At 42.8% G+C, this 12,688-nt stretch overlaps 1 protein-coding gene across 2 annotated transcripts in view; it reads left to right on the top strand.

Moving 5' to 3' along the window:
• The window catches only part of cdc14ab (cell division cycle 14Ab), a 28,706-nt gene extending 16,588 nt beyond the window's left edge, over positions 1–12,118 (top strand). The window contains exons 12-15 of one of the 2 annotated variants that reach the window (XM_085775194.1): positions 6,305–6,352; positions 7,119–7,247; positions 8,690–9,017; positions 11,729–12,118. In XM_085775194.1, the coding sequence (XP_085631320.1) occupies positions 6,305–6,352; positions 7,119–7,247; positions 8,690–9,017; positions 11,729–11,758 (535 nt within the window). In that variant the 3' untranslated portion in view covers positions 11,759–12,118. The remainder of the gene's footprint in view (positions 1–6,304; positions 6,353–7,118; positions 7,248–8,689; positions 9,018–11,728) is intronic. The other variant, XM_085775195.1, reaches the window with a different exon arrangement.
• Positions 12,119–12,688: the final 570 nt, after the last annotated feature.

Raw genomic sequence — 12,688 nt, 5'->3', positions numbered from 1 at the left:
TTTTTTGTTTTAATATGGTTTCTGTAGGAGGACAAACATTCTTAACGTTTTCCAATGCTGTAAAAATGTGTAGAATAAATATTCAATTTCAACATTTCTGTCAACGAATATTTACGTCATAGCCTGCGACACAGGTCTCTATCAGCAGGGCGGGATGCCAGGCAGGTGGCTGTTGTAAACAAACCGGCGGATGCGTGATGGGCTATGGATCCCAAAGGAAAAAGGAGAAAAATAACTGAGGAGAACAGAGGATTTAACGTTTCTTGGACCGAATCATTTGCATTCATTTCCAATGCGGAAGGATTGCCTGAATGTTTGCTCTGTAGCGAGAAGTTGTCCAATAACAAAAAGAGCAATGTGGAAAGACATTTTCAGGGAAAGCATGCCACATTTGCAGCCGAGTACCCAGTTGGGAGTGAGAGAAAAAGTGCGATTGCATTACTTCTGCAGAAATTAGAGGAGCGGAAAAATAGATTTAAGAAGTGGATTGCATCTCCAAACTCCACTACTGCTGCAAGTTTTGTTGCAGCCCGGGAGATAATAAAACGTGGCAAACCGTTCACAGATGGTGAGTACATGAAGGAGTCATTCATCAACGTGTCAGAACACCTATTTGCAGACTTCAAAAACAAAACCGAGATAATACAAAAAATTAAAGACATGCCTCTCTCCGCTAAGACAGTGAAGGAAAGGGCAATTAAAATGGCAGGCAACATCACCGATCAGCAAATCAAGGACATTAATTCAGCGCCAGCATACTCAATTGCCTGTGATGAGTCCTGTGATGTGGTCGATATTGAACAGACTGCGCTTTTATGCAGGTATGTGAACGCAAATGGGCCGCAAGAAGAAATGATCCAATTAATACCACTGAAAGGCCAAACACGGGGGGAAGACATATGTGAGGCTGTGCTGAAGTGTTTAAATGACAATGGGATAAACACCAACCACCTGATTTCAGTGGCTACAGATGGGGCACCCAGCATGAGAGGATCAAAAAGGGGGTTTGTGACTTTGCTACAGAAAGCATTGGATCGAAATCTGCTTGCATTCCACTGCATCTTGCATCAAGAGGCACTGTGTGCACAAACATTCCCATCGGAGTGTATGGCGGTGATGAACCTTGTGATCGCGATGGTGAACAAGATAATTGCAAAAGCATTGAACCACCGTCAGTTCCGTGCATTGCTTGATGAAGTTGACAGCGAATATTCCGATCTCCTGCTACACAACAAAGTCCGATGGCTGTCCAGGGGTGAGGTTTTGCGCCGCTTTGTCGCTTGTTTAGAGCACGTGAAAACATTCCTGAAAAGCAAAGACCTGAACTATCCGCAACTTGAAGATACTGAGTGGCTCGAAAAATTGCACTTTATGGTGGATATGACAAGCCACCTGAACAAGTTGAATGAAAGTCTGCAGGGGCGGGGAAACACTGCACTGCAAATGCTGGAAGCTGTTCTATCATTCGAGCGCAAGCTGACTGTCTTTGCCAGAGATGTACAGCGAGGCACGTTCTCCCACTTCCCCTCCCTGAGACAATTCAAAGAAGCCCATCACGATCACACACTCAACGGTGATTATTTGCAAGGTGCAATCGTTGATATGCAAACTGCATTTGGGAACAGATTTTGCGAGTTCCGAAAGGAAAAAATGACACTGTCTTTCCCTGTCACACCCCTGGAGCTTGACCCGTCCTTGTTGAGCACATTCCCAGGAGTAAATCAAGCTGACCTTGAGATGGAAATGGCTGATATTGCCGACAAAGATTTATGGGTGTCCAAATTCAAACGTCTGACAGCCGAGATTGAAGACGTCACTCGCCAGAAAGCCCAGCTTGCCCACAGCCACAAATGGAGCGAAATTGAAAGCCTCCCAACACCCGAGAAACTTGTCTATGACACATGGAATGCTCTTCCTGACAGTTATAACAACATGAAGACATATGCATTTGCAGTATTATCCATCTTTGGATCAACATACCTGTGCGAGCAGATATTCTCAAACATGAACTACATCAAATCAAAATATCGCACCCGCCTCACAGATGAGAGCTTGCAGTCCTGCGTCAAGATTAAAGTTACATCTTACATGCCAGATGTTGAGAAGCTGACCAGTGATGCCCGAAAACAGAAGTCACATTAAATGGGTAAGAACACAATCCTGTCATAGGCACATATTTAGTAACAAAGTGGCTGTTTTTTAAAGTGATATCTGATTATATATTTGGAATGACACTTAGGGATATTATTGTGTTTTGTTGCTCAGGTCCGAGGATAGCTGCGTTGGTTGCGTGTCAAAAGAGAAGAGGATGCTGCTTCGTTTTACCCTTGCACTGACCTGCATTTGCACAGACGTCAAACTTGAACTGTAGCTATTCATTAGATTTTATATAGCCTATTTTTCAAAAGGCTGCTGATGTTTTATTTTTATAAATTCATGTTGCATTTTATTGCACTCTGTTGCCCAGTTAAGGGGCACGTTATGCACGTCCCATTTTGTTGCTGTTTTTTCGAAGATAAAAACAACATCAAAAATCTGATTTCTTTATTGCACAGACGTCAAACTTGAACTATTTGATTTTATATACTTCAAAAGGCTGATGTTTTATTTTTATAAATGCAGGCTGTGTTTTATTGCACTGTTGCCCAGATAAGGGGGACGTTATGCTGGTTTTTTTTTTTTCGAATCCTCAAGATAAAAACATCAAAAATGTGATGTCTTTATTGCACAGACGTCAAACTTGGACTGTATTAATTTGATTTTATATACTTTACCTTTTCAAAAGGCTGATGTTTTATTTTTATAAATGCAGACTACGTTTTATTGCACTCTGTTGCCGATAAGGGGCATGTTATGCTGTTTTTTCGGATCCTCAAAATAAAAACGACATCAAAAATCTGATTTCTTTATTGCTTTTCTTTAATTTCATCAAAGCAATGAAACATAATTAATTGATATTGTAATGAAGTTAAACTTGAGGCGGCATCGCGCAACAGAGTAGTCACGTGGTGAGTCATTCTCTACAGAATGCACTGCAGGAAAAATAAACATTTAATCATGAAGGCTCATTATGTATTTGTAGTTAATTTAGTCATTTTGATAAGCTAATATAGCTACTATGCGTTGCCTTCATTATAAGGGTTATATAAGGCTTTTAATTTTTTGCGGCTCCAGACATATTTGTTTTTGTTTTTTTTGGTCCAATATGGCTCTTTCAACATTTTGGGTTGCCGACCCCTGTCTTAGCTTCACAAAAGCAGTGGAATATACTGTGTGAATAATGGCTAATAGATGAGTGTAGAAAACAAGTTAAAATGAAATTTTGTGAAATCGCTTTTTGAGCATAAATGTTATCTGTCATTAGCCTAGAAATCTAGCTGCACCCTAGCGGCAGCAAATCTCTTTGCTCCGTAGGTGGGTCTAGAAACGAGCCATAGGAACTTTTTGAGTCTCGAACACCGATTGTGTTCACCAATCACAGCGCTCTATCTGTTTAGAGAGTCGTTGGGCGGCTTAACGCCATGACGACATACATTTTAATTGGCTTGTCAGGCTAACGTCATCCTGCTCTTTGCTCTGATTGGTCGTAGCGCTACCCTATTGGTGCAGAGGCAGTTTGAAAGACAGCCTTCATCCCGCCCCCTGGATTGAGCCGAGGTCTACCGCTCGTTGCCAGACTAGACATGTTAATGATGTAGTCTGGCTTGGCAGGCTAATCTGTCATTCTATTTTCACCAAATGTCTCGAATGTGAGATAAAAGAAGCTAAATATTGACTTCACGTTACATTTCAAACTTCATGAGATGTGTGTAGCCCTAAATGAGAAATTAGCTCTTTTTTTTCTCCAAACAAAATATCAACTAAACAGACAAAAAACACACAACATTTACAATATTTAGCCTATATAATGTACCCTATATGTGTTGTCACTGTGGTTTGAGAGGTAAAAAAAAAAAATATATATATATATATATATATATATACAGAGTTGGAGCTGTGGCCCTGCTGTCTGAGCAGACTGAAGTCTCAACTCTCTCTTCTTTTTTTCATAATCTTCCTCATCAAATGAGTCAGAACTTTCAGCCTCTGAAGGACCATCGTCATCCTCACTGCTTCTCTCTCTCCTAATGCTTCTGCGGGTTCGAAGTAGGGCTGTCAACGAATGGCAGAAATGAGGTTCGAATATTGCCTCTTAAAAAAAACAGATATTCGAATAAAAATCGAATATCTATTTTTTCACATTTTCTCCAAAAATCAATACAAAGAGATGGACTTTTATAGCGGTAGCCTGTATTTATTATCAGCGCATGTCAAACACGTTTTGAACAGCTTACATTACACAAAACAAACAGCTACACAATGCAAATCAGCAACGACATTATATGCATATTAATACGTGAAAAAGACGTCGTTTTACTCGGCCTTTATCAATTCATGTCAAACTTTTTGTGATGACGCGAGCAAACAGCTCGCTCGGGAAACGGGATAAGAGCCAGCATGTTTTCTTCCCACATCCAAGTAATGATCCTTATAACGCGGATCAAGTACAGTCGTGATGAAGTGCAGAGGATCATCACAGCTCTCAGTGAACGGCACGATTTTTTTTAATGCGCGATTAACGCTGTCACTCAGTAGTTTGGGAAAACCCGTCCCCCGGATATTTCTGCAGCTGGATTGACATGATCCGGTCTGAGACATGAAACTCATCGAATCTGATTCGTCAGATTTTGCCGTAGTCGACTGATCGTCGAACCTTTTTTTTTTTTTTTTTTTAGATAGCAGCAAATTTGCGACTTTTTCCCGTTTCAAACAAAAGAGCTAAAACACCCAAAACATATGGTAGGTGTAAAACAAATACCTTTATTTATTTTCCACACTTTGGATGATGTTTAGTAGCCATTGTGAGCCAGAGTGCGTTTATGTCACGTTGCCCTGGACAACGCTCCTTTTGCTCGGACTGTGAGTGGCAAATCAAACATCCCTCAACGTGGTGAAGGATAGCGGTGGTCGTGGACACAGAGAAACCGGGTAAAACATGTAGTTTCAAAACAAACGGAGGTCAGAAGGACTCGACAATCCGTACATTACGTTAATCAATCCTGTAACACACACAGTGTGACCGCGGCACCGGCAGAGAGACAGACAGGCTGCAGAGGGACGAGATTACAGCTGTGACTCCCGACACTGATGGTGCGTTCATGACAACTCGGAAGTCGGAAAAAAAACAAGTTCCTCTTCTGAAAAACTCTGACATGTCAAACTTTAGGATGTGTTAGGGACTAATTCATCTGTCTAACCATCACAACTATTGACACTTGAAAGGTAAACACAGCTGATCCATCGAAAAAAAAAATCACCGCTGGAGTTAATTTATTTTCCGTGATTGAAAGCAGGTTCTTGAATGTAACTCGGTCAAAGTCAGATGTATCCTTCCTCACAATGTTTTGCTGTTCTGTCAGGTCATGCATGATAAATGCTGACAAAGTTAGACTGTCAGACTTCCTTGATTTTAAACTTTGGCGGCTCTGCCTCTCGTCTTTTTGCCACTCAGTGAGTGTTCTGCAGTGACTTCTGAGTACCGTGACTTTGACGGTCCTACTGCTCACCTCCGCTCATTTGAAAAAAAAAAAACCTCCGCTCATTTGATTGTGCAACTGCAGTGGGTGATTTATTAATACGTAGTAAGAAGCTAAGACTACCGTTTAAACGCACACATCATTTTGAACTCTTTATTAACAGAAAGTAGGCAGGTTTTGTATCAAAATAGGCTTTTTATAACGAAAAAAGACATTCTATGTAACAATTTATGCTCAGCAGCCGTGGGCACCCCCATATAGTCAGAATGGTAGGGTCTTATGTAAATTCGACTACGAGGTTCATAGTCGAATCAGACCCCTCCGAATCGAATCGTCGAATAGTCGACTTTTGGAGGTCAGCCCTAGAGGAGTCGTCCTGCTGCGTCCTGCTGCGTTCTGCACGTCACACCGACGACCGTGCATTTGTAGGAGGAAGTTGTAGTTGCTGTTGTTGTGGTTGTGCGCGTGAAGATAATTTAAAAATAAATTATTAATATTCGAATATCATATTTTAATATTCGAATTTCATTTTTATCACTATGATTCGAATATACATTTGAATTTCAAATATTCATTGACAGTCCTAGTTCGAAGCGCTTCACAGCTGTTGTTTTGATTGACAGGTCGTCAGTGGATGGACGGCGCCCTTAGCATCTGCCTATACTGCTCTGGGGGGGTTGAGGATGTGTGTGTGTCTGTAAACGGACGTGTGTGTTCTGTTGTTTCAGAGTGGAGGAGATGAAGATCCACAGCAGATCTGCGTCTCAGCCGCTCAGGTACCGGTCCGAGTCCAGTAGAACAGAACCAGACAGGTTAAAGGGATAGTTCATCATTTTGTCAAATTGGCCCATCGCCATAATCCCTATAGTCGTAGCAGTAGGTTCGTTACCTTTAATTGTCGGTGCAAGCTATTTTTAGAACGGTGGAGCAGAGCCGTGAGCTGCTCAGAGCTACGCTACGGAGGCTCATTATGGGATTTCTTTCTTCATCAAACTCATCAAATACACAATCCAACAACTCCACAACGCTCTGGTGGACAAGTTGTGAGCTGCACATTCACCACGCTATGAGATAATAACACAACGTTACCAGACAGAGTTGTTTTAGAGGGAAATTCAGAGACTGCTTGATGAATAACTGTCCCTGAAGGCAACGTGCATCAGTGGTTTTGCATGAATTTACCTCTAAAACAACTCTGTCTGTTAACGTTGTGTTATTATCTCATAGCGTGGTGAATGTGCAGCTCACAACTTGTCCACCAGAGCGTTGTGGAGTTGTTGGATTGTGTATTTGATGAGTTTGATGAGGGAAACTCATAGCGTAGCTCTGAGCAGCTCACGGCTCTGCTCCGCCGTTCTAAAAATAGCTTGCCCCGACAATTAAAGGTAACGAACCTACTGCTATGACTATAGGGATTATGGCAATGTTTGCCAATTTGCCAAAATGTTGAACTATCCCTTTAACACTGACCAAGCTTCACTCTGACCTGTGTGTGTGTGTGTGTGTGTGTGTGTGTGTGTGTGTGTGTGTGTGTGTGTCCAGGTTGTCGGGGGGCGTGGCTCAGGGTCCCTCCTCTCCTCTCAAGTCCTCCAAGTTCCCAGCATCCTCTGCTTCCGCCGCCGCCAAGAGGATCGGCCGCAGCTCTTCATCGTCAGCGTCCAACTTCAGGAGGTGGGTCTCCTCCTCTTCATCATCTTCATCATCTCCTCCTCTCCATCACCTCTTCCTCATCTTCATCTCCTCCTCCTCTTCATCTTCATCACCTCTTCTTCATCTTTATCACCTCTTCATCACTTCCTCTTAACCATCTCCTCATCTTATTTTTATTTATTTATTTATTTAAAAACGACAATGTGCAGTGACATTAATTATTGAGACAATAAAAAGATGGCTGCACCAGATTTAGCGGAGCCGCTAATTTCCATCTGTAGTCCTGTAGCGACAAACATGGCAATAACAATTTGACAGACAAACGGTTGCGACAAACATGGCAATTAGTAATCCTACATAAGCAGGGCTCCGACGAGTTAGATGCCAAGGAGTCCGTGCACATGTGGCTCAGTCAGGGTCAGCAGACAAGGAGGCCAACTTGGGCTGGTCTACACAGGCACCTTATCCCCCAAGGGAGGGGGGAGGGGGGGCGGTTCTGTTCTAGGATGAATTTACCACAAGTGGTGTGTCTACTTGTTCTGTTATTGGTCAGTGTAGCCTAAACATTAACTTTATATTTTCAAAAAATGTGAATTTAAAACATTATAGTTTATGCATTTATGCAGTATTTATCAGTACTACAGTGAAAATTAGAGGAAATGTGAAAATTTACTTTGCAAGTCGATTTCGGTGTGCGCCCCTACATTTTCTGCTTGCGCTTCTAAAATTTTAAGTTAGGGGCCACTGTGCTCCTAGTCAAAAAAGTTAGTCTGGAGCCCTGATAAGTACATAACAACATGACAGTTTAAAAGCCTACCTGAAGTGCGCTAAGATGTGTCTAAGTAATTAAAGGAATAAAGTATTCGAGTGCAATAAATAAGTAATCAAATACATGAGTTTTACATAAAGTGTGGAGTGTTCAAGTACATAGGATATCACAAAGTGCTTATTGATCAGTGCAATTAAGTTGCGAAGAAGAAGAAAGGACCAAAGTTGAGCTCCACAGGGATGGGGCTACCCACGAGGGTAGCCCCATCCCTGGAGGTACCCACCAAGGTAACCTAATGCAGTTCCAGTCTTGATGCTGGTACTGTATCTCCGGGTTGTTTTGGATGCCCGGTCATCACTTCCTCCTCTTCATCAACTCCTCCTCTTCATCTCCATCATCTCTTCCTTATCTTCCTCGCCTCCTCTTCATCTTCATGAACTCCTCCTCTCCATCTCCTCCTCTTCATCACCTCCTCTTCATCTCCTCCTCTTCATCTTCATCACCTCCTCCTCTTCATCATCATCTCCCCCTCCACTCCATCTCCTCCTTTTCATCTCCTCCTCTTCATCATCTCCTCCTCTTCACCTCCTCTTCATCACCTCCTCCTCCTCTTCCTCACCTCCTCTTCACCTGACCGTGTGATGTCATGTGTGATGTCATGTGTGATGTCATGTGTGATGCCCCGCCCCCTCAGCTCCGCCCTCGGCTCCCGATTGGCCAGCTCCCTCAGCGACCTGTACGCTGCCGACCTGGAGGAGGACAGGAAGTCTCCCTACTCCTCCTCTTCCTCCTCTTCCTCCCCCGTGTCTCTAAGCCCCGCCCCTTCTCCCATGACCCCGCCTTCTCCTCTCGGTCGCTACGGCAACGGGCTCCGCAGCATCAGCAGCAGCACGCAGCAGGAGGTGAACAACAACAACGGCGCTGCTCCGTACGGCGGCTACAGGGGCCCGGGGCCGTACGGCGGCGGCGGCGTGACGGGGCCGACGGGACCGACGGGGCGATACCTGAGCCGCTCCATACCTGTAAGTCCTCTGACACAGCAGCAGCAGCAGCTCTCACCTGATTGGTTGTACCTGTTGTGACATCACTAACACACTGGACGCTTCTACTGCTTCACCTGCTTCACCTGTCTGACACTTTAATTGGTTCTACCTGTAACACACCTAACACTAACACACTGGACGCTTCACCTGCTGTTCTTCAAAATTACTTTTCTGACACTTTACTGGATCAATAGGTTTGATCAGTTTCACTATTGGTGACCTGCTCCTCTCTGATCGATCGTACTGATTATTACACAGTTGTTAACTGCTGGTTTATTGGTGGTTTACTGTTAACTGGTGGTTTATTGGTGGTTTACTGTTAACTGGTGGTTTATTGGTGGTTTTATGGTGGTTTATTGGTGGTTTACTGTTAACTGGTGGTTTATTGGTGGTTTACTGGTGGTTTATTGGTGGTTTACTGTTAACTGGTGGTTTATTGGTGGTTTACTGTTAACTGGTGGTTTATTGGTGGTTTACTGGTGGTTTATTGGTGGTTTACTGTTAACTGGTGGTTTACTGGTGGTTTATTGGTGGTTTACTGTTAACTGGTGGTTTATTGGTGGTTTACTGGTGGTTTATTGGTGGTTTACTGTTAACTGGTGGTTTATTGATGGTTTATTGGTGGTTTACTGATGGTTTACTGGTGGTTTATTGGTGGTTCACTGTTAACTGGTGGTTTATTGGTGGTTTACTGTTAACTGGTGGTTTATTGGTGGTTCACTGTTCTGTCACTGACTCACCAACATGAAGCTGCTGCTGAGTTAAAGGATCCAGGTCAGAGGTCAGAGGTCAGAGGTTCGTGGCGAACAGAGATGGAAAAAATCTCCACTTTTTCGAATTGACCAATCAGCTCCTCTCTATTCCATAGGTTGCCGTAGCAGCAGCTACCCCCTAGACCCCTGCCTACCCCATACGGATGACCCAACATTACATTTCCACTACTTTTTACCGCTTTTTAAACATGTTTTTATTTGAGAAAATGAGCTTTAATCATAGATATTCAACAAACACAATTAGGGCCACGGGGCAAACGCACCAAGGCACTGACCTCGGTGTGTATGAAAACGTGTTTGATTCGTTGAGCTGTTAGTTTTCTCTACAGAATATGAATTTACATTGAAGTGAATGGAGCGAGCCAAAAAAAAGAGTAGTTAAAAAGAGTAATTATTGGAGTTTTTCAAACACCTACTGCTCTGGCGTACTTTCACCTAGAGACTCCATTTAAACCTTGAAATGTAGACACAAGTCTTGTCTATTGGTGTATCATTCAACGTTTGGATAGGTATTATAGTTTTTGATCAATCACTGTTCAATGACCATGATCATTTTTGGAGAAGTGTTGAGATTATAATGGGTGTGTATTGCACGGAATGTTCAGGCTAGAGTGGGTGACATCATCAGTTAGAGTGGGAGAAGTTGTCTGAAATTGTCTGAAACTTTTCTCTTTCCACGCTGCTCACAGCCACAATTTACACTCTACACACATGATTTTTTCCACAGTTGTAGACAAACTTGTCCTCTCTCTAACAATGTGTTCATCAAAGCAGAGAGACTTACAGAATTTAAACTGTGAGCCTCTCTGTGCAGCCAGATCCCTTCCTGCTCCTCATTGACTCTAATACAAAGATTTTCTGAGAGAAGCAGAGGGGACCCCTGTTTATAACTTGCAAATGTTTCCAAAATATTTACTGTAGAAACACCAAAATCATATCAAATCGTTCAGGAAGTCTTTACGACGACCACGGTCTGCTTCTTTTTCTGATAGGAGCTGCCGTTTTGTCAGAATCAGCCCAAATGTGAGACCAGCGCAGAGGCAGAAAATCGCTCTCTTTTTTCCCCATGTTTCTGTCTGCCTCAGCCTGAGGGGCCTCTATCGTCATTGGCAACCACCTCAAGTTGCCGTGGTAACCTCTGAGTTAAAACTGCCACTTCATTCTCGTAAAACTATAACTTTTTTCTCGTAAAACTAAGACCCAATCCCATTTCTCTTTTTTACCCCTTGCCCCCTTGAAACGGAGCTACCGTACAAGGAGTAGGGGTTGAAAGTCAACCGTAGAACTATGTATACCTTAATTAAATTAAAGAAAATTGAATGCAGACTGATCGGTTCATTGTAAAACATTTACCTATTGATGTAAATGTGGGGATTTGGCTACAGAGCCCCGAGGCGCTGCTCTTCTGTCCAGTTCACACAGTCACTTTTCATTCAAACAAACTAATGCTATTGTCACAATTGTTAGATTTCATCAACAAGACCAACATTTATCTCCTAAAAAGGATTTAACCAGCCGGTGGTAAACCTCTAAAAACCTGTGGGTAAGTTAATTAGCGATCGTCTTTTCTTTCCCTGGGATGACGACACAGGTTGGCCGGTCGACCAGCAAAATCTCAGTTTTGAAGGGGTATAAAGCACTACCACTTCCCCCTACCCCTACACACGAACGCACAAAACGGAGGGGTAGGGCTCAGTGGTGAAATGAGACTTTATTCTCGAAGTCTGTGGAAAAAAAAACAAACATTTTCTCAATGTGGCCTTAAAACTCTGTTGTAAACTTTAAACTCAGAATCTTAATCCCCTAATGCTAATGCTCTTCTGTACTTTTAACCTATGTAATGTGATGCTGCCTTTAACCTGTGCAGTGATGTCATGATGATGTCATGGTGATGTCATGTGTTTCTGTGTGTTTCAGTCTCTTCAGTCTGACTACATCCAGTACTAAACTACACACCTGACCTGCGGACAGACGCCTTACCCACAATCCCCCTGTGTCGGATGCTCAAAGGGAAGCTGACGACTCCGTCCGCACCGAGAGGGGGGAGGGGGGGCGGAGTCAGACTGTCTGTAAATATGATGTAATGTACACGTGTGTGTTTGTACGTGTGTGTGTGTGTGTCTGTGTGTGTCTGCAGCAGAAGAGGAAGAAGAAAAAGAAGAAAAAGACGATTTATTTAGATAAAGAAAAATATTTTATATTTGTGACTGAAGAAACTTATTTTTGTTTTAACGCAAAATCATTTTTTGATAAAACTGAAGGATGAAGGAGCTTGACGACGACTTCTCCGTCGTCATGGATACAGTATTTTACTTCCTGTCTGTCTGTCTGAATGACTTTTATTATTTTGTAATCACCAGCAATAATAATAATGATGATGATGATGATGATAATTTATCAGAACGATGGACGAAGAAGAAGAAACTCAGGTTGAATGTATGTGTGTGTGTGTGTGAGTGTGTGTGTGTGTGTGTTCGGGGGGCGGGGGAGGGGTAAATATCTGTAATAATTAATCGATCAACAGGAAATTAACTTTGTATCACATAGTCCACCTTATGCTAAGCTAGGCTAACTGTTCTGAGCTCTGATTGGCCGAAAGCAGCAGGACGCGGATGTGATCGTACTATTGGACGCAGCGTGTCGTGCTCTACCTCTGATGATGTCACCAGCTTCTTTCTCTTAGACACGTGTGTGTGTGTGTGTGTGTGATGAACAAGGGTTTCCTGTCACACTGACCCTTTCAAAATAAAAGCACCATGGACCAAGGTCAGTGTGTTTAAAAAAAACAAAAACCCAAAGTGCCTTAAAGGTGAAGAAACCGCTCATCATCATCACGTCTCTGATGTTTCTGAAGGACTTTTATTTTGTTAAATGAAG

The sequence above is a fragment of the Trachurus japonicus genome, chromosome 4, assembly GCF_045865225.1.
Source record: "Trachurus japonicus isolate A0001 chromosome 4, Traja_1.0".
Lineage (NCBI taxonomy): Eukaryota > Metazoa > Chordata > Actinopteri > Carangiformes > Carangidae > Trachurus > Trachurus japonicus.
This window is presented reverse-complemented; position numbering and strand designations above follow the sequence as displayed.